This window comes from Nannobrachium achirus (genome assembly GCF_963921795.1).
Source record: "Nannobrachium achirus genome assembly, chromosome: 23".
Classification (NCBI taxonomy): domain Eukaryota; kingdom Metazoa; phylum Chordata; class Actinopteri; order Myctophiformes; family Myctophidae; genus Nannobrachium; species Nannobrachium achirus.
The window spans coordinates 17,598,986-17,622,305 of NC_137830.1; the positions used below are offsets into that span (position 1 = coordinate 17,598,986).

A 23,320-nucleotide genomic window follows, 5' to 3' on the forward strand; every position below is an offset into this window, starting at 1 on the left:
CCCCCAGGTGTAAAACAAATGTCCGTCCGTGAGTCACACGTCACACGTCACACTTTTGCCCTGCTCATATCTCCACAACCGTTGCCCCCATCCATGCCACATTTTGCACACACACTCCTTACCTGCCAAACTACAACCTCCAAGGACCCCCGGAGCTCCAGGGACCCCCAGCTCCCTGGGGGACCCCCAAGTGTAAAAAATGACCAAATGGGCAAAAATGACCAAATGACCACCCCAACGGGGCTGCTCACGGGGAATTCCCGGGGACCACCCACTCCTGCTGCTCCAGAACGGATGCAAAAGTGGTGACGCCCCCAGTGGAGGACCCCCTACACTGCAGCTCACATAAAATGCCGTAACTCGGGCTAGGAGCGTCCGGGAGAGCCGGTGCCGGTACCTATTTGTCCGCCAAGGCAACGTGGACACCCCACCCCTCATTTGTCACATGGCCCTCTTCTAGCGCCACCATGTGGCCGATTCTTGCAAAACACATTTGTGGACACTGCTCCTAAAATGTTTGCCCTAAAATCACGCAAATCGGTACACAGTATGTGTACACTGATTTCATCACCTTGGATCTGTCCCATGTTACACATTTGCAACAGCTACATATTACACGTTTTCTGCCCACATAAACGCAACCATGTCACAGCTAACCCCACATTTTCTCAGCCAACCAAAACTATACATTGCCCACACAACTAGGAAGCAATGGCAGTTACAGCCCTCTTTGTGTATACATGTGACCTGACGGTCGCTTATCTCCCGATTAGGGAGTCTTACTGGTAATATCCCTGTGTGTATTGCTCTCTGTAATGTTGTTTCTCCTGTTCTGTCACCGTCTTTCTACAGCAGCGGTTCTCAAACCTTTTCGTGTCAAGGATCCCCGGAGTGATATGTATTTGGCTGCGGACCCCCATCTCAAAAATAGTCTCGTGCCAGGGACGTCCGGAAGCAAAGGTTTGCACAAATCTGCGGGACTTTTCAAAAATAGCAGATCTTCAAGCTCATGAGCTTGTATAGGCCTATATACCGTATATATTTTTGAATAGCCAAAGTATAAAATATGGTTAAAGTGGTTAAATGGTTGAGATGCTTTTGCTTGGGACCCCTTCCCCTGCGCTCAAGGACATACTTTTAGGGCCTACCCAGAGCAGTGTAAGCAGAGTGGCGACACGCTTTGAAATCCCCGCAGACCGGAAATGGCGTCGCATGGAGCCTGTTCTCATTCTTAGCGAGCCTCTGTTCCTCTCCTGCCCGGTCCGCCCCCATTATAACCGAGGCATTTTCACTTGCTGGTAAGTAGACTAAATCACGTCTTTTTCACCATTTTAACGCATTCACAGGCCTCTCCAAGGTAGGTACATTATTAAAAGGGTGAAAAAGACGTGATTTAGTCTACTTACCAGCGAGTGAAAATTCCTCGGTTATAATGGGGGCGGACAGGGCTGAAGAGCAGCAGAGGCTAGCTAGGAATGAGAACAGGCTCCATGCGTGCATGCGTGCGAATGCGTAAGCTAGGCAAAGTTAGCTTCCCACCATAGAGTAAATAGGCTTTCCACGCTTACTATGGGAGTCGATGGAAGTGTCGTAACTCTCTCTTTCTATGATGCTGGGCCTACCTAATAAACACCTTGATGCGGAGTAGTTTTGCTTTTGAAAAATGTGTTTGGTATATGCATCTTTTAGTCCAACTCATAGCGACTGGCAAGACTACACTAGGCTACTCGAGCATTTTAATGGGGATTGGGGAAACAAACGGAGGGAACCAAATCAAAGCGACGCCGCTTCTTCAAGTGGTTTCCGCGCTTTAGGCGGAAACCAAACAGCCTGTTGTGAACGAACACCAGGCTTTCCCCCAGAAAGCCTGGTAGGCGATGTTAGGGAGAAAGAACACGGTTTCTCTCAATGTCACAGAATATGACAGTGAGTGGGAGGAGGACGGGAGGGGGTTGCCTTCCTGCAGGCTCAACCTCCCCACCCCCCACCCCCCGCCGGCCTCGCCGTCTCTAATGTAACACGCTCTCCCTGTGTTCCTTCTGAACACTATCTCTGTCTCTCTTCCCTCTTTCTCTGTCAGACTGTCTGTCGTCTGTCTGTCTGTCTAGCTCAGTGGTCCTCAACCTTTTCAGGCTGCGACCCCCCATATAATAATATTTTAACGTTGCGAGCATGTAGATCTGCTATTTTCACAATTTCTGCCTCTAATATTTGACAATTTGGCCAATGTTTAATTTGTCATTTTAGAGGTATTAAAAAGTCCTTAAATTGTCACTTTAGAAATGTGCAGATACACTTAAACTGTATGTTGGTTTGTTTACTGTTAAGTGAGAAAACAAATGTTGCACATTAAGTTAATCATCTGGGGACAACTCCAAATAATTTGGGGACCCCCCCCCAGGGGTCCCGACCCACAGGTTGAGAACCACTGATCTAGTTGGCTGGCTGGGTCTCTCTCTCTCTCTCTCTCTCTCTCTCTCTCTCTCTCTCTCTCTCTCTCTCTCTCTCTCTCCAGAGTAAGACCACAGTGTCCACAGACATGGGGACCACCCCTGGCTGTGGGGACCACCCCTGGCTGTCACACGTTTACACATGCTTCCTTCCTGCCACCTGCTGCTGTGCCAACTCAACATGATTTGTGAGTGCAGTTCTCTGCGGCCCTGCTGCAAGCCACAGAGGGTCTGGCAAAAAACAAACAAAAGAAAAACAACAACTTTTGATTACAGATTGGTCTCGCTTTAAATTCCACATGCAGTCCCCCACCCTTTCCCCCCATACTGTACACTTCTCTTGGTATTTGTTTCACAACTCCAGCAACACAGACAATGAATGTGCTGAGAAATGCTCAGAGAAAAAGGCATGCATATATCACGGTCTATTCACCATATTCCTGGCCCTCTCTATGGAGGCTGCCATTTTCTTTTACAGAGGGCGCTAGAGAGTTTTTCTCTGTGTGCTGCTTCAAAAAACATCTTTTCACTTCCTCCCAAGTAAGGAAGTGACACGGAATTGTCTGTTGCCAGATTTTGCCAAAGAAATAAGCCCAATAGAAGCAACTAGGCTATACTGCTTTACATTTACAATTGAAAATAGCAGATCAGCAAGCTCACAATGTGTCACATTGTGACGGGGACCGTATCTCCATTCCGACATGTCTCCATTCCGACATTGACTTCTTATTGTCGGAGTGGCAACACTTCTCCATAGAGGTTAAGTTTAGAGTTAGGGTTAGGGATAGGGTTAGTTTCGGAAAGGAGACATGTCGGAAAGGAGACAGGTCAGAAAGGAGACATGTCGGAATGGATACATGTAACCCATTGTGACACATTGTGAGCTTGTATATTTGCTATTTAAAAAATATTGAGGGGAAAAAAATACATTTGAATATTTTTGAAACATTTTAACAACATAAATCTGTGTGGAGGTCCCTGGCACCACATCTTTTCAGATGGGGGTCTGCGACTGTGGACAAATATGTTAATCTTTCTGGGGTCCTTGATATGAAAAGATTTGGGAACCACTGGTTTAAAAAATATTAGAAAGTAAGCCCAATAAGCAACTATACTATTTTTTTAGAGACACAAATTGCTTATTATAAGCAGACATGGCAACCCAGGTACATTCAGAGCCCAGAGCCTAGAACGCCAACTACACTTTAATGCAAGGACAACAGGAAACCATATGATGTTTTTCAGGCCAGCTTTTTCAGCCTCCGCCTCTTTCAGGATATGAACAGGAAGCCGGGGGCGGGGCCAGGAATAACGTGAATATATTAGACGTCTAACATCTAATCAACGTATAGTCTATGTTCACTTTTTGACTTTTAGACTCTCCTGAACTTGAATGGTTATGTTGAAAGAATTGCCCTCTTTAGCCCCTTTTCCACTGACATGGCCCAACACCACACCACACCACTCCACAACACAACACCCCACACCACACCACACCACACCACACCACACCACACCACACCGCCCACTTGTGCCAGGTTTTCCACTACAAGGACCTGGCTAGAGTGGTGGTGAAAGTGGTACTAAACACTGTACTAAAAAGTATCCAATCTAGAGTAGGTCTGAGCTTTGTGTTTAATGTAGTTACATACATTTTCAAAACATTTAAATGTAGAAAAAAATTGCCGATCACAAGCTCACAACATGCCGCGATGTGATGCATTGTGTAGATTGTAGATCCGCTATTTTGAAACATCTTTGGAAGTATAACATTATAGAGTCCATTCCACAAATAAGCTTTGGATATTTTGTTTACAGAGCCAATACAGAAAGATGTTTTTTTAATGTATCCAATGTTCAATGCCAAAAAAAACACGGTTAAATAATGAATCACAATTATTAGTATGACTATAATTATTAACAGCGCAACTAGCGGCCAATCATAGGAAGTTTTACTTCCCTATTGGAGTCATTTTAAATCGGCAGAACTATGCCCCTGACTTAAAGCCACGCAATGGAAGCACCTCCTGGTTAGCGCCACGTCTCTCTCTGTGAATGTGTGATCAAGATTAAATGAGCCCACTGTGAAATAGGGGCAAGCGATCCATTATTGATGACCAGGTCCCTGGTGATTTGCATGCTCTGAAGATGCCCTAAATAGACTCATGGTTGCATAATAAACTGGTAGTTTGTGAGCTGCTGATGAGGGCATCCTTTTTTTTACTTGCCTGTTTTTATGAGCAAGAAAAACATTATGGAGTCTAACAGGCCAGCCTCTATATTATAGAGAGTGTCAGCAGTGTGAGCTATATATGTGCAGTAAGGGAGTACCACAATAACCATTTAAACCAGGGGTCTTCAACGTTTTCAGGCCAAGGACCCCTTAGTTGAGAGAGAGAGATGAAGCAGGGACCCCCACAACCTTTTCATAGATTCCATGTAGTTTCATCATTTGACAGCACAATCATCAGTGTATTTTGGATTCATGTCAACTTCATGTGTTTTCAGATATTTAACCAACCGTCAATACTTAATAAACTTGACATTTCACTCTGTACCTGGTCTGATCTTTTTCCCCTCTACACCAAACCTTTTTGCCGAAAATGGCCGATCTACAAGCTCACAATGCCTCGCAGCGCAGTGTGAGGCGTTGTGAGCTTGTAGATCTGCTATTTTTGGCTGAAGTTCTCAGATATGGAGGCTAGGGTTCAAGTGGTTAAAGGACCAGGTCACCTCTGGGACAACATGATCTTATTTTATTGTTGTGTGAGACACGATCAACACAATCCTGAATAATTTTTTGTGTTCAATCTGTATTTAGATATGTTAGTATTTCAGCATGCTACAACTGGTCATATGATGCATTTTGCATCATATGACCAGTTGTAGCATGCTGAAATCGTCTGAAATACTAAAATATCTAAAAACACAGACTGAACACAAAAAATAACTCAGGATTGTGTTGATCGTGTCCCACACAACAATAAAATAAGATCTGGTTGTCCCAGAGGTGACCTGGTCCTTTAATATAAAAAAGGAGGAAAAAAGTTTCTATCACATAAAGATTTGGAGGACCCCCTGTAGTAACTCTGAGGACCCCCTAGGGGTCCCGGACCCCCTGTTGAAGACCCTTGATTTAAACTACACAATATATCTATCTTTCAATTTCTCTCTGTGTGTGTGTGTGTGTGTGTGCGTGCGTGCGTGCGAGCGTGCGTGCGTGCATGCGTGCGTGGCTTGTAGTTGTTATCAATCCTTCTACCACATAGTGACATTTTTGTGTTCACATATTGAATAGCTCCTACAGTAACAGTGCTAGAACAACATGGTGTAGGCCTACTGTCAACTGAAACAAGAATGTTTCCAACAGATGGCTCCTAGATCGCACCAAGCCCCAGTATCCCTCCTCCCTTTCACTGCTGGATCAAATGAGACCTAAGGAATTAACGCATTTGGTTTTAGTCTGTCAAATAACACCAGCCTCACTGTAAAAAAAAAAAAGAGAGCCCTCCAACACCTGTCTTTTTTGGCAACTTTCGTTCACATTCTCTTCTTCTTCTCACTCTCTCGCTTCACGCTTCTCTGTCGAAAATCGTGTTCATTCACAACGATTGACGCAGTATAGTCGTACATCTTGAGAGAATAGCTTGAGCAGAGGTATGGCAGGCAGCTGCTGGGAAAATTTTTTAATGTACATTTTAAAATAAATACATTGTGCCTGTTGCTAAGGTATGGCAACATGACTGGTACACCAGTCATGTTGCCATACCTTAGCTTTAGCTGAACTGACGCCACTGATCTTGAGTATCTATCTATAAATGCGAGAAGTCTCTGCGTGTGTGTTTGTAATCCGCGTATCTCGAGAACCGTTCGTCCCACCGGCTTCAGATTCGGCACGCGCGCTCCCCGCCGCGGCACGGAGTGCAGTGCCGGGCCTCGACCCGACCCGACGCGCGGTTTTCCCTAACCGGCGCGAAACGTTCGGAATCTCCTTATGCGGGGCTGATTGTTGACATCAGGCTGTTCCGGAGGAAATCGGCGCAAAATCGGTCATTGTGACATCACTGCAGTGCCGGGCGCAAGCGCTGACTCATTGTGACATCACTGCAGTGCCGGGCCTTGCCTCGACCCGACAGATATCTCCGTATATGGGCATAAGACTGAGAACTCCATATATGGGCATATGGGCAGATACAGAGATCTCAGTATATGGGCATATATAGACAGATATCTCCGTATATAGGCATAAAAGGGACACAGACCCTAGACCCGACAGATATCTCCGTATACTGAGAACTCCATATATGGGCATCTTGCCTCACCAGATATCTCCGTATACTGAGAACTCCATATATGGGCATCTTGCCTCGACCCGACAGATATCTCCGTATATGGGCATAAGACTGAGAACTGAAATCGGTGCAAGCGCTGACTCATTGTGAGATTTGTGACATCACCTCATAAAAGGCTCTGACATCACGTACGCCACATGAGTCAACAAAAAATCTCTGTGAGTGTGTATGTATGTATGTAATCCGCGTATCTCGAGAACCGTTCGTCCCACCGGCACGCGTGTTCTCCATATATGGGAATAAAATGAATGCCCGTATGCGGAGCTGATGTCTGACATCAGAGTTTTCCGCAACCGGTACTGTGTGTCCAGAGATCTTCATATATGGGCATAAGTGGACAAAGACAAACAGATGGTCAGAATGGGTCCTATGACAACAGGTATATTGGGGTTTGCATTAAAGGGTGGGGCATTCATGGGGTTTGCATTAAAGGGTGGGGCATTCATTCCCTATTTCAAATTCGGCACGCGCGTTCCCCACTGCAGCAGGTAGTGCAGTGCTCGGCCTCGACCCGACCCGATACACGATTTTCTGTAACCAGCACGAAAGGTTCGGATTCTGATGTCTGACATCAGGATTTTCCGGAACTGACACTGTGTCTGCATAGATCTCCATATATGGGCATAAAATGGATGCAGACAGACAGATACAGATATCTCCATATATGGGCATAAATGGACACAGGCAAACAGATGGTCAAAGATCTCCATATATGGGCATAAAGTGGACGCAGACAGACAGATACAGATATCTCCATATATGGGCATAAATGGACACAGGCAAACAGATGGTCAAAACGGGTCCTATGACAACAGGTATAATGGTGTTTGCATTAAGTTTGTCTCCTCCTCCATCTGTTTGTCTGTGTCCCTTTATTCCCATTATGGAGATCTCTGTATCTGTCTGTGCCTCCGACTGTGTTGCAGACACAGTGCCGGTTCCCCCTTTAATGCAAACCCCATTATACCTATTGTCATAGGACCCGTTTTGACCATCTGTTTGAAAAAGCGACAGAGATCTCATATATGGGCATAAAATGGACGCAGATAAACAGATATCTCCATATATGGCATATATGGGCATACAATGGACGCAGAATCACAACGTTCTCCATATACGGGCATAAAAGGGACACAGACAGACAGATACAGAGATCTCCATATATGGGCATAAAATGGACGCAGATAGACAGATATCTCCATATATGGGCATATAATGGACCCAGAACTATAACTGCAGTGATCTCTATATGGACATAAAATGGACGCCGACAGACAGACAGATACAGATATCTCCATATATGGGTATAAATGGACACAGTCAAAACAGGTCCTATGAAAACAGGTATAATGGGGTTTGCATTAAAGGGCGGGGCATTCATTCCCTATTTACATTGTTCCGAGTTGGCCAGGTCGCCGACTAGACGCTGGGCCGCCCGAAGGGCGGCCCAGCTTCTAGTATTATGAATTAAGCTTAATTAAGCTTGCAAACGGCCAACTCCTCTCCGCCCGTGTGATGCTCTTCTCAGACTAACCGCTCGCTTGTACTTTTCCACAGTACGTTTGTTACTATGGCAACAAAGAGAGGGGGGGAGAGAGAGAGAGAAGATGGGTCTGCATTTGACAGAGCGCTGTCAAGCAAGCAGCACAGGGGTGGCTGGAGTTCTCTCACTGCCAGAGAAACCCATGGGGAGAGGAGAGGAGAAAACTAGGGAGAGAGGTAGGGGGGAGGTGGGGGGATCTGAGGAATAACGTTTGGCAGAATCGATGCTGCACAGGACAGTTTCCCAGGCTTCTCTCTTCCAGTGGTGTAAAGTAACCAAGTACATTTACTCAAGTACTGTGCTTAAGTACACTTTTGAGTTATTTGTACTTTACTTGAGTATATCCAATTTAAATGGTAAATGGTGCATTTATATAGCGCTTTTATCCAAAGCGCTTTACAGCGATTGTGCATTACATTCACCCATTCACGCACACATTCATACACCGGTGGCGGAGGAAACCATGCAAGGCACCAACCTGCTCACCGGGAGCAATGTGGGGTTCAGAGTCTTGCCCAAGGACCCCTCGACATTAACCTTCGGGAAACCTTCGTGCTCTAATAACGGTTTCTCTACCCCTGAGCTATGCCGCCCCATTTACAATTTACAATACTTTTACTTCTACTCCACTACATCTCAGATCCAAATGTTGTACTTTTACTCCTCTACATTTATTTGAAAACTTTAGTCACTAGTTACTTTGCAGATATAAATTATAATATTATAAAACATACATGAACCACTTTAGCGCTATTTTGTACCTAGGCTGCCGATCTACATGCTCACAACGCATCGCAGCACGATGCGTTGCGAGCTTGTAGATCTGCTATTTTCAAACATTTTGTACTTTTACTTTTGGTAATTTAAGTACTTTTTGATGCCAATACTTTCATACTTTTACTCAAGTCCATTTTGAATTCCGAACTTTTACTTGTAATAGAATACTTCTACATTGCAGTATTGATACTTTTACTTAAGTAAAGAAGGTGAGTACTGTTTCCACCACTGCTCTCTTCAAGCACACTGCATGTCATGATGCTACTCTTTAGACTCCTAAACCTGAGGCCGATTCTACAAAGTGTCTTCCATTTCCACGAGAAAACTGCAAAAAAAAGATGTCAGACACGCCATCCGTTTAGACGACAACGGCATTTTCAGGGGTTGGAAACGCAAAAAGAAAAACCTCCTCCCAGAGTGAAAATCTTTGAAAACGATCCTCTGGCGAGTTTACAGGGAATCCTCAAAATGTGTGATGTCATGTCATGGCTGACGCTGCAAAGCAGCGGAGCCTGTACGCTGCCATGGTGATTATGTAAACTATGCTGTGACAGGAAGGAGAGCGGACATGATGTCACACACTGCCAGATAGTCCGTCACTGCCACCTAGCGACATGGAATGGATACTACATAGTTGTAGGCTCGCTGAAAGGCGAGACCAGTATATTATACCAAAACCTCATAGACCAAGGTTATTCTCCCCCAAAAAATGACCGACAGTACAAATGCAGGGCCCTTGAGGAGCAGCGTTCTTGGTGACAGAAAGAAAGGCCTTGCCTTAGTACTTGGTGACATCACCACCAACAAGTGCAACCTGATATAGATAACAACAACACCCACATGGAATCTTTTGTAGTATGTTCTCCCCAATCATTAGATACTAAAGTATATAAAGTAAGTCTCAGAAGTAATGTTGGAGTGCCCGTTGGGCAGAGTTTTATGCCCATATACTGTATATTGGAGTGCCTGTTGGGTAGATCTTTGTGCCCATACATGGTGTTCCATGTGAGCCCGCACTGTTTCGTAGGAACAGTATTTCTAGTTTTAGTCATGAACACTGGATTAAATGGGAGAACGTAATGTTATTTTGCCGCTTTCTCTAGAGACCGGTGTTGTCCAAATAGGGCCTGAATCCTTAAGAGGTTTTTTGAAAAACGTATGTTTCTATCATGTCAGTGGTTCTCAAAGTTTTTTGGATGGCTGTTGCTGCCCACCGTGGCGGGGAGTCACGCTTACCTCTCTCTCATTGACCGCGACAGATGATGTTTCCTCTTTTTCCAATCTTGTCTTTCGAGTAGGGGAGGGAGGGGGGCCCTAGGGAAGGTATAACTTGAACTTTTTAGCAACATGGGGGCACTCCAGAACTTGGAAGAACCTCTCTCCAAACGAGAAGAACAAGGCTCGAGGCCCGAGCCTCTCTACTCCGCCTAAGTTGCACTAAAACTTCAGAAGGTGAGGTTATGCGTAGAACAAGAATGAGTATGGATGTGCCAGTGAAATCAATACTAAAAACAGGAGACTTCTATTTAAAATAATAGCAGTTAACTTTATTATATCAATACCGTTTGCACAAATGGGCTATTCTAAGTTCTAAGTAAAATCTATGTAAGGAGACAAAAGAGAAAATAATCCAAGTACCGGTACCAAGAGGTTCGTTCAGTAAAGCACACAACAGCAAGCTGTGGTGTTCTCGTAGAGACGGACGCAAAATGAAAGTAACAAGAGTCTTTATAGTATTTCGCAGGTCTTCAGCAGGGGAGGTGAGACTTTCTGATTGGTTCGTGGGAGGAGTCCCGGGCTGGACTCTATTGGATGTTTCTTCAGCTGGGCAGGCATGATTGGGCCACACACTCAGGGGGGCAAGGCTGTCTGCCTCCGCCCCATCACCACGTGATCTTCACTCCTCCTTCCCCCGCCCCTGGGCTGTGCCAGGAATCGTTGGGTTTCTCTTTACAGATAACAGAGAAATGTAGCTTTTCCAAGGCGGCTGAGACCCCGCAAGTGCGTGGGTGCGGGTATCTGCACGTACAGGCTGACTTGTGCAAAACAGGTGCAAAACATCATTCACAGAAGATAACAGAGAAATGTAGCTTTTTCAAGGCGGCTGAGGAGTATCGGTGCGCACAAGCTAACTCATGCAAAACAACATTCACAGAGCATGCACTACTATATCATTGGTGACATGAGGTGAGCATGAGGTGATCACGCTCTAGGTGCATGCTGGCGTGCGTGTGAGACAGGACTGTGCGTGAGTGGATGAACCTTAAAATGAACTCTAGTAACCTGACTGTGGGACAATACTGTAAAACATTGGCTTTTGGTACTTAGATATAATATAAAAATATAGATTTACTTAAATCAGCTTAGATCAGATATTTAGCAAACGCTTTGGTACAAAAAGTATTTACAATGTCATCACATCATATCATCAAATCCCCCTTTGATCTGCCTCCAGGGCAGATCACTAACTAGTGATGTGATACTTGGCACATTTTTCAGAAAAGTTTAAACTCCCCCTTTGGACTTCTTTTAAGAAGTCCACCTAAACTGGGTAACGTTTCTGAAAAATATGGTGAGCGGGGGTCAACAGAATCAACACTTGTTTTTTTAATAACTTAGAAACAATAAATGGCACCCCCTTTGGGATGCAACTAACACATAAACAATGGCACAGGATTCTATGTTTCTGATGACATCTATTTCATACTTGTCAGTTTCTATCTTTTGACCATAAGGTCAACTTGGTCCCTGAATCCAGAGTTTTCACTTGGTTGGACAGACCACAGTTTTTAGCCACTGACATGTCAGTCTATAGTGGGGTATTGTTGATCAGATTCCCTAACTTTTTCTGTTACAATTGTGATCAACATACCCCTGTCATTCCTGTGTGACTGTCCAACTTTACTTTTTTGGTTGTAAGACAACATCCATAAGATGACATCAGAAAACATGAATTGACACAAGACCCCCTTCGGGGTAAAACAGAAATCAGTGCAGAAAATACCTAAAACTATATCACCTAGTCCTTTGGGGATGCTAGGGATTCACACAAGCAGGGAAAAACAATTTCTTATAGAAAACAACGGGTTCAATGTGTAAGTAGACTGGAGGCTGGTCTATGCGTGGGTGGATTAAACCATCAGTATGTAAAAAACAAAAGCTCACTCAAATGCCTCCTCGTAAACAGGAGGTGGACGGACCTGGTCCGTAACAAGATCCAGGAGAGGTTGGTGGACCTCTCCTTCGGTCAGTTGGGCTAGCTGGAAGTCAGTAGAAGGGTAAACAGTGCGGACAGCTTTGTTAATCATGCATTTCAACATTGGTATGGCTACGAAAATGATGAGCCCTACGATCAACAGGACTGGGAGAATGGTGGTGACAAACCAGTTGCTAAAGCCCCCTAGTAAGCTAAAGTCAAACCAAGTGTTTGGAATCTGGGGCTGTGGGATGGTAGCTATGGCATCACGAGAATGAGAGATGAGGGAAGAAATGTTAGCATGATTATTAGGGATTAAGAAACAACATTTTCCACCTAGCATTTTGCACACACCACCTTCCTTAGCCGTCATCCAGTCCAGGGCAGCACGATTTCTGAGGACTACTGTCCTGATTTGGGACTGTTCGTTGGTTAGGAGCTGACCTGCCAGCTGGAGGTCAGAGAGGGAGTCATGTAACATTAGCAGTTCGGCAGCTAGAGTGTTAATCTTTTTCAGGGTGAACTCTTCAGTCACACCAGAGGTGATAAAGGTGGTGGCACCTAGGCCATAGGCCATTTGGGAGTCTGAGTCAGTCCATGGGTCCTTGAATGTGTAACCTGGGTACTTGGCCCTAATGTATTCTAAGTTAGTCTGAGTCTGGTCTGGAGTGGCCCAGGCAGTGGTGGGTGTTAGGCTCCTCTTAACTCTATTGTGGGCATTGTCATCTTCTGGGGGAACAACAGGGTAAATTATAACACTGGTAAAAATATAACCCGGGTGGCAGCAGCCGTTCCATTTGGGTGGGAGAAAATGTCTTGCGGCTCTGCCGCAAGTCCACACAGCAGCATAGCTGAGGTGAGAAACGGATACATTAAACCATGGGCATGAGACATTTAGCAGGGTGCCATCTAGAGCCACAGAGGTGCAATAACCGTCATTAAGATGGATATTGCGTTCGCACAGAGATATACCTAACGCTACAGTGCCTGGGGAGGTGTCGTGGGAACACAACTCTGCAGCCTCCGTTATGGCGATTGGACAAGGGGCGGGATCCTGCAATAATTTGACAATTGTCCTTGCAATTTCCTAAGCATGCGTATACATGATAACCAGTGCCGTAGTAAGTATACCAGTACCCTTTCACGTGAGTGGAACAATCCACTCCCTCAGTACAGAACATGTAATGATGATAATAATCTGATGCTTGGTCCCTCCGGATATGCGGTTTGCACCTTGGACAGGAGTTATCAAGTGTACAAACATCCATATTTTGAGGAGCGTAAGTACAGTCAAGAGCATGGTATACTTCAGACGGCTGGGCTTGGTGTTCCTATATATCCTAATATCACTCTCTGACTTACTATATGTTTTCAACTCTTTCTTTAAATCTGGGCATAGTCAATTTCTAAATTATGTGTAAGTGTAGGTTCTTATCTAAACGCCCAGATCTCTCAGTTATCCTGTTTTGGCGTCAGAGGTGGTGTTCATGCAGTTATCAATAGATGATTTCTGTGGAGACATAGAACAACAGACATTAGTACATGACAGCACAACATTTAACAGACTTACTATCATTTGAGCAAAATCTTTGAGTAGTGTGCTATTACACTACGTTCCCCACCATCCCCCTTATGTTTCTGATACAGGACTACATTGAAAATGCCGTCCTTCTCGGAAACATCTAATAAATGGCTTATTGGCTTCCTCTGCTGCAGCTACCCTCAATCTTCTTGGGCAGCCCTAGTAACCTTGGTCTTGGGCGTAATTTTGGTTCTGGCTGAAGTAGTCAGTCATTGCTGCTTGTACGGCTATGTGTATGTCAGGTGGGGCTGTAGTGGGGGCTGGTGGGTATTGGCCTGAGAGAGACCTTGGAGGTACCCGTCCATCCCTGCGGGAGAGGGTGCTGTGTAAGGGGGGGGGGGGCAGGTTATATGGACTGTGAGTGGGTGCATTTTGGTGTGACGGAGGCGGCCCCTGGTCGCTTCGCTGATTTGGAGGGAAGCCCTCATAATCCTTTCTTTTCCTCTCTTCTGCTCTTGCAACCTGGTCCTGCCATTCTAACAACCTTTCTCTTTCCAACTCTAGCTTTCTCATCTCCTCAATCCTTCAGCTGGGTGTCTATCCCTCACCCTGGCCCTTTCGTCATCTAATCTGTCTCGCTCTGAGCCCTCAGAGGAGTGAGCATTTTCACTTCTCTTTGGCCTCGTGTCAGAGCTCCTCCCCTTCAACTTACTTTTCTTTCCTGTTTTCTCATCCTCGCTGGAGGACCGTCACTATCTTTACTTGCGGTTTTCCTTCTTCTCTCTTGCTCCCCCTTCTCTTACTGTTACTCTTTCTTCCCCTTTCCCCATCCTCAGATTCCTGACCAGGGGAGCCTCCTATGGGTGTTTCGAGTGATATGGGTGTTCCTAGAGTTGCTAAGTTAGGGTAGCAGCGTCGCATGGGGTCTAGCGGGGTGGACTTCAAGAACTTCTCTCTGTATTGGTCTATTTGTTGCCACTCACCGTTATCAGTTAAACACATGGGGCAATGAATTTGAAAAAGCTCTGCAATACGGTGTAGGAGTTGATCGTGATTCATTAATTTTTCAGTAAAAGTAACAGTTGGACCTATTACTATTTTAAAACTCCACTCCGTGCTGAGGGTAGCACTCCAACTAAACAGTTCACCTTCAAGGTTAGAAGCGCAGTAAACCAGTGGACGGATGTCAGACATTAAAAATTCCCAAATTGTAAAATCTCAAAGGTTCTCTATCCAAAAAGGACCTTGGTTCATATAAACAGAATTCTAACGGGTGGTGAGTACAAATAGGCTCTGCAATTGGACGGAATGGGTCTGTTCTGAAATATAATTTATTGAAATGTATAGAACTATTAGAGTCTGTTGTCCTTCAGTCTCCTCTCCTAATGAAACAGAGACAGCACTGACGGGTTTCGACCTCAATTATCCTTGTTCCTAATTGTGCCCTATTTTCTAAAATCTCTGTAAACACACAATGGCAATAACCAATGACTATGTCGAAACACCATTCAGGGCTGGGAGTTGAACTATAACCTATAAGTTTCCCATCTCTTGTAAAGTAGGCCGGTACAGTAGTACACATTGACAATTGGACTTCTTAAATTTGACTGTTCAGCTCACAATATTAAACATGCAGGGATTATCAGCCCTTCAATGATTGGATTGGGATTGTCAGCAGGGGGAACAAAGTCCTGAGGCGGAACCGGCGCTGCAGCAGGCACCCCAGATGGGACGTCTGGGCTCTGGGGCGGGGCTGATGCTACTGTAGGTACCGCTGGGACGTCTGGATCCTGAGGCAGATCAGGCACTGAAACAGGGGCCGCAGGAAGTAACAATAGGAAAGGAGTTGACTGATTAAGAGAACGACGCTCAGCGTCTGGGGGCAAGAATGGATTAGCCTGCTCAACTTTAGGGAGTGGAGTCAATGGAGTAGCACAAGTCCGACCTGTGCACTTGTGGTCTTTCCAATTAGGAATAGTGCGGCCTGCCTGTAAGTCACTCAATATTAGTCTTGCTCTGAGTTTGGTAATTTGGGACGCCCAAGTGTGGGTCCGTCCATATCCTAATTTCACCACTACTCTGCTGCCTTCCGAGTTAGTGGACAATTCACAGAACCTCTGGATTTCTGGGTTGTTCCAGATTACAGTCGGGTTTTTCGGGTTGTATGTCACCGAAATCGCGACATGTTCAGAGAACCCTTCAGTTTCAGGTTCGGAAGTGAATGGATCTCTGTCGGGCAGCAGAGACACAGATCCTGATTGGTGCTGGTCAGACACGTGCCTACAGTTTGCTAGAAAATGTTTGTAATGAGTCGTAGACCAACTTATAGTCGGGGGAAAGTCCCTCTCGGTGGAGTTTCTAGAGTGGAGTAGTACTGTGTGTATGGGCCTTAGCCCTTCATTTTGTGTTTGGGAGGAAGAAATAATGGTTTCAGTTTCTTCCCCGGGTCTGTCGGTTCTGATCACAGCTACCAAACACTCATTTGGCAAAAAGGGGAAAAAGGGAAAAGCCCAGGGATCATTTCTTATACTTTCCAATTCTTTTAGAGTGTAACTAGTTCTGGTCCACCCAGAAGGCTCTCTAAGTGGTTTGGGGATTTTTCTCGATGTCTTGCAACCCTGGCTCACTGGTTGAGTCATAATTGGATTGTCTTTGCCTTTTGAGAGTCTGTGTCCTGATTTTTTAGGTCTCACTAATTTGTCCATGTGTCTTCTGAATTTCTATGAACCAATGTTTATGATAATTGACGGCAATTTTAAAACACCAATCGAGACTGGGAGATGAACTATATATAACTTGTTAGTACACCAGCTTCAGTAAAATAGGCTGTTACTGTAGTACACATTGACAAAGATATTCTTACTTTAGCTGTTCGTCTTACAACAGTACACAGGCAGGAATTGTCAGACTTATACTAGGTTTAATTAATGATTTAACACTGTTTAAGTATTTTTATCCAAACCATCTAATGGTCGGAAGCTTCTTAAGACTTTCTAATTTCTGGACTCTTTGAGACAGTCAAGATTGGTTTTTATTCTAAAATGTTCAAAAATGGTTTTAATTCAAAAATGTTCACTTAGAAGGAATCGCGCGGCGCAGTCAGCGAGGACAGGGCAAATAGTCAAACCAACACTTACAACACCTCAAATGACAACCTTTGGTCAATCACATCTCAAACTCGACTTGTACTTGGCATCTTATGCTATGTGTATAACATTACCAACTGACTTGCTTGTTTGAAACTGTTAACCAATATTGTCAACGCTCACAATAACCACACTCACTAAATGCCTGCCCTCGCAGTGAACCACCAATATCAATAACAACAATATACATGTCCCATGCCTCAAACTGTAGTCCCCGATTTATATGCTGACAATATATATAATATATATGCTCAGAAGGAACGCTGGGATGTATTCTATCTACTAAAATTATTTAGAGAGCTTACAAAATTGTTTAACTATTTTTAAAACAGTCCGTTATACATTGAGTTCATTCAAATCATCAATCATTCACTTTATTCCATTCGCTCTCACAATCTCTCACAGTCCCTCTTGTCCTCCAGAGACACTGTTTAAACATTCACAACACGGCGGAGACACCGTAACAGCCCCCCTTGTACTCCAGAGACACTGTTATTATTTACAATACGGCGGATACACCGTTGTGTTATTGGGAAATGCACTCCCCTCACACTTTTACACATAGGCAACTTCTTTATACTGCGCTCCTTACAGTAGGCAACTTCTTTATACTGCGCTCCTTACAGTAGGCAACTTCTTTATACTGCGCTCCTTACAGTAGGCAACTTCTTTATACTGCGCTCCTTACAGTAGGCAACTTCTTTATACTGCGCTCCTTACAGTAGGATGCAGTTATACTACGCTCCCAAGCAGTGTTTGTCCCACAGATTTTACTGTAATATTCCTATCGAACTAGAATGTTTGACAGTTCATACAACAGCACAACTAAATTTAGAACCTATGCCAATGTGCACAATTTCAGTGTAAGAGGTTTGTGCTTACCTTGTTAGATATTGTAGGTGATCACCTGTTGTACTGGTTGGAACTGGAACACTCAGGGAAAGCAACAACGCGTTTTTTCCGAAAATTTTGAATCTCGAAAATTGTTAAAAAGGCACAAAACTCATCACGTCGGGGTCACCAGGTTTTGGAAGAACCTCTCTCCAAACGAGAAGAACAAGGCTCGAGGCCCGAGCCTCTCTACTCCGCCTAAGTTGCACTAAAACTTCAGAAGGTGAGGTTATGCGTAGAACAAGAATGAGTATGGATGTGCCAGTGAAATCAATACTAAAAACAGGAGACTTCTATTTAAAATAATAGCAGTTAACTTTATTATATCAATACCGTTTGCACAAATGGGCTATTCTAAGTTCTAAGTAAAATCTATGTAAGGAGACAAAAGAGAAAATAATCCAAGTACCGGTACCAAGAGGTTCGTTCAGTAAAGCACACAACAGCAAGCTGTGGTGTTCTCGTAGAGACGGACGCAAAATGAAAGTAACAAGAGTCTTTATAGTATTTCGCAGGTCTTCAGCAGGGGAGGTGAGACTTTCTGATTGGTTCGTGGGAGGAGTCCCGGGCTGGACTCTATTGGATGTTTCTTCAGCTGGGCAGGCATGATTGGGCCACACACTCAGGGGGGCAAGGCTGTCTGCCTCCGCCCCATCACCACGTGATCTTCACTCCTCCTTCCCCCGCCCCTGGGCTGTGCCAGGAATCGTTGGGTTTCTCTTTACAGATAACAGAGAAATGTAGCTTTTCCAAGGCGGCTGAGACCCCGCAAGTGCGTGGGTGCGGGTATCTGCACGTACAGGCTGACTTGTGCAAAACAGGTGCAAAACATCATTCACAGAAGATAACAGAGAAATGTAGCTTTTTCAAGGCGGCTGAGGAGTATCGGTGCGCACAAGCTAACTCATGCAAAACAACATTCACAGAGCATGCACTACTATATCATTGGTGACATGAGGTGAGCATGAGGTGATCACGCTCTAGGTGCATGCTGGCGTGCGTGTGAGACAGGACTGTGCGTGAGTGGATGAACCTTAAAATGAACTCTAGTAACCTGACTGTGGGACAATACTGTAAAACATTGGCTTTTGGTACTTAGATATAATATAAAAATATAGATTTACTTAAATCAGCTTAGATCAGATATTTAGCAAACGCTTTGGTACAAAAAGTATTTACAATGTCATCACATCATATCATCAAACTCTCAACTGTTCTCTTTTGCTCTTTGGCCCTTTTCTGGTCACTCGCATCTGAGGCTTTAACCGTGGCAGATTCAGCCCCTGTCTTCCTGGTGGTCATGGTCACGGTGTGACCCTGGCTCTTGAGCAGGGGGGCTTTGCGTCCCACCTTCAAGTAGAAGTAGGTGGTGTACGGGGTGAAGCTGAAATCCTCGCTGAGGTAACCCAGCAGCAGTAGGCTGACAATGATGGCCTCTGCCTTGAGCCGGGACATGGAGGTGGTCTGGATCATGTTCCTGCGCTTGGCGGGGCCTTTCCCCGTCCAGGCGTCCACCACCTTCAGAGGAGTCATCTTCTCATCCATGGACGCTGACAGCTCCACGATCTGCACCACGTCCCGCGCATGCTTCGTGACGTCTACAGTGACGCAGTCTTTTCCATGACGGCAAGCATCGCACATGTCGTTGCAGCCCTCATCATCCCACACCTCATCAAAATGAACTGCCATGAGAGACCGTCGACACCTGTCGACATTCTGGCAGTAGTCGACCATCTGGAGCAGCTTCTTCTGGCCCACGTTCTCCATCACCACCATGGTGCTGATCCTGAAGATGTCGGCGAACCCGAAGTAGACGATGCAGTCGGCGGGACGATCATCTCTGCCTGCCCGTCCACTCTCCTGGTAGTAGTTCTCGATAGATTTGCTGATGGTGTAGTGGATGACAAACCTCACGTCAGGCTTGTCGATGCCCATGCCGAACGCCACTGTGGCGACCACCACTTTAATCTTGTTGGAGGTCCAATTTCGGTGAACGTGTGACTTGTCTTCAGGTAGCATGTTGGCGTGATACGGATAAGCCTGGATGCCCCGCTTCTGAAGGTCTGACGACACCACCTCTGCATCCTTCTGGGAGAACACGTACACAATGCCTGACTGGTCCTTGTATCGATTCATGATCAGTGAGGAGATGTCGCTAATGGCCACATCAATGTTGGAATCTTTTTGTCGAACCTCGTAATAGAGGTTGGTGCGGTTGAAGGATGTGGTGATGGTGATTGGCTGAGGCACACACAGGATCTTCTGGCAGTCCTTCAGCACGCTGCTGGTGGCTGTGGCCGTCAGCCCCAGCAACGGGACATTGGGGAACTGCCTCTTCAGGATGCCCAGCAGTTTATAGTCAGGTCTAAAGTCATGGCCCCACTGGCTGCAGCAGTGCACCTCGTCCACAGCGATGCGACGCAGGCGGTTTGCGTTGTTGGCCTTCTCCAGCCGAGACATGAGCATCTTGCTCTTGGCTACCTTCTCTGGAGTCACGTACACCAACTTGAAAGGGGCCTTCGTGTCGGTCATTCCATTCAGGACCATCATAGTGTGTTCCTTGCTGCTAGAAGCATTGAGAGTGACGGCTGACACATCTATGGACCTCAGATACATGAGCTGGTCCTCCATCAGCGACACCAAGGGAGTGACAACCAAAGTGAAACCCTGTGAGCAGACAGCAGGGAGTTGGTAACAGAGGCTCTTCCCTCGTCCGGTGGGCATGACGAGGAACAGGTCTCTGCCGTCCATGCTCAGGTTGATGGCCCGCAGCTGGAGAGGGCGGAACTTGGACAGCTGAAAGGAATCCTTCAGATGCAGTTCCACGTCCTTGGACCAAGCAAAGTCAGGATTATCATAGCGTTTCAGGTCTTGCTTGGTCATCGCCCGCTCGGCACCAGATGACTTTGATGATGAAGATGACGATGCGGAAGAAGCGGACTCCGAGGGCTGGGCAGCATCACAGGCCTCCTCCAGCCTGCGCAGAAGCCTCTTCCTGCGGGCGTTCAGTTCAGCCTGCTTCCCCAGGAGCTCTGCGATCTTGATCTCCACAACCTGAAGATCAGCCTCCACAGAGTCCAGCTCCGCATGCACATCATTACTGCTGTCACCATCCATATTCAGACAGGTTCACAGAGGCACCTTGAGGAACACAATCATAGTAGTAGATGCTGGTGGTTCTTTCTTTCAGCTTAGAGTTAGTTCACTCTCCTTTTTCAGTGCCTCTCTAGTCTCTGTTGTTCCTCCAGACCTAAACAAGGTTGCTAGACAGCAGCGTGTAGTGTCCAAGTCCAAGTCCAATACTTGGCATGTAAAATAAACATGTGGTGTTTATTTTCACCTGTGGTGAAAACGTTGCATTGGGGCCCGGCGGGGGGTCGCTACGCCTGTGGTTCCAGATGTTGTCGTTGAGTTCATAAACTATAACATTTATTCTCTCCAAAGTCCTATACTCTGTATAAAATAAACATGTGACCGTGGCCTTCATAGTGACATCATCAAAATAAGAAACATGGCTCAAAAGTCAAATTGCTCTTACAGGGGGCATGCCCATATATGTGAATATAGTGATGACTTCAGTGATCTCCATATACAGTATGGGCTTAAAAAGGGACATCGAACTGAAACAGAGTACATACAGTATAGCCTATGGGCATACTGGTCGGATCCACTGTGCAGTGTGAGGGCCGCGTATCGACCCAAACTCTAGATGTGAGCTAGCCTGATCTCAGACTCACTCAGCTCACGCAGTAGTCTGAAACATGTGCCCTATTGTGGGCGATTTCTGGAAGGGAGGGGGGTGGGAGGTGCTTTGATTTTTAAAAAACCCAATCACTACAGGTCTCCTCGTGAGCACCCACGTGAGCACCTCGTCTTCTAATGATGACGCTCTGATGATGATGTCGCTTGAAAATACGGGCTGCGGCGCGGATTGGATAATCGTTAGACCCACCCCCACCCCCGCGCTCATTGGAGAAGCCGAAAACTTTGGCTGATAACTGCCGATTCATGTACTCAGCTCCAGACCAGAGAAACAGTCCACTCTGAGAGTGGGCGGGGTCTATGGTCTGGAAGCAGGCTAGATGTGAGCCCCTAGTTTTAGTAAAATAGGCAATTTCATGGGTTGCGTTTGTAGTTCTAAACAGCCATGTTGAGGACCAACACAGGTGTTTCAATTTGTCTGATTGGTATAGAACTAATGTTCTACGCCAATCGGAACACCTGTGTTGGTCCTCAACATGGCCGCTGTAGGACTACAAATGCAACCCATGAATTGAAGCATCAAACATAAAACCACTTAATAGTCAGGGGATATCTTAAAGAGTCCCGGAATAAATTCCTTACTAAACACTTTCCTCATAAATGTGTTTGTAAAGGTGTCTAGTAACACATCTCCCAAAGGGGACCGTACCTATGTTCCCCAGGTTCTATGTTCCCCATTTACCCCCTCAAAAAAGGTTCTATGTTCTCCACTTACCCAAAAAAGGTCCTATGTTCCCCAGGTTCTATGTTCCCCACTTACCCCCACAAAAAAGGGTTCCAAGTTCCCCGCTCAACTTAAAAACGGTTCTATGTTCCCCACTCATCCAAAAATGCATGGGAAACATTCATTTCTAATTATTAATAACAACTCAAAACACACAATAATGGGGAGAAAATGCGAATACTAGTGGGACAGGGGGCACTAGGGACATCTGGACACCATACTTTTGTTATGACTGGGCATCTGGCGAGTGTGCACCTGGACATCTGGGCCTGGTGCACCTGGATCCAACATGTCTCCTTTCCAACATGTCTCCATTCCGACACTAACCCTAACCCTAAACCTAACCTCTATGGAAGTGCTGCCACTCCGACAATAAGAAGTCATGTCGGAGTGGAGACATGTCCTGGACATAGTGACATGTGGGCATCCAACTTAGGGGTGGAGACATCTGGGTACCTGGGCAACTAAATTAGGATTGCCCCCATTTCCTGCATTTGAGTTGGGAACATATACTTTTTTTTTTGGTGGGGAACATACAGTAGATCCTTTTTTTTTTTGTTGAGCGGGGAATATAGAACCTTTTTGTGGGGAGGGTGGGTGGGGAACATAGAACATGGGGAACATAGAACCTTTTTGGGGGGGAAGCGGGGAACATAGAACCTGGGGAACATAGAACCTGGGGAACATAGGATGGACCCCTCCCAAAGACTGAAATTCAGTTTCCCTAGGGGAATCCATTACAGCTGATGAAAGTTGGGGTCCCATTAACTTTACTATACAGGAAAAAACACACCAAAATAAATATGCTTTAAGAAGCATGTGAGGGGTTTTTCATGATTCTGAATCCATTGCAAGCATTCGGTTTGCACTAAAGACATTCCTTGGGCGGCTCTCACAAAACGGTGAAAAGTGATGACTCGTCACTAAACCATAGTTTTGTGGGGCCGTTCTTAGCCC

General features: G+C 45.6%; 1 protein-coding gene across 1 annotated transcript; it reads right to left on the reverse strand.

Moving 5' to 3' along the window:
- Window positions 1-19,068: 19,068 nt before the first annotated feature.
- LOC308308776 (ATP-dependent DNA helicase Q1-like) lies at window positions 19,069-20,994 on the reverse strand (the record flags this gene model as incomplete). Its single annotated transcript, XM_080754229.1, has 1 exon — window positions 19,069-20,994. The coding sequence occupies one exon, from the start codon at window positions 20,992-20,994 to the stop codon at window positions 19,069-19,071; it is 1,926 nt and encodes a 641-aa protein (XP_080610355.1).
- Between the last annotated feature and the right edge of the window lie 2,326 nt (window positions 20,995-23,320).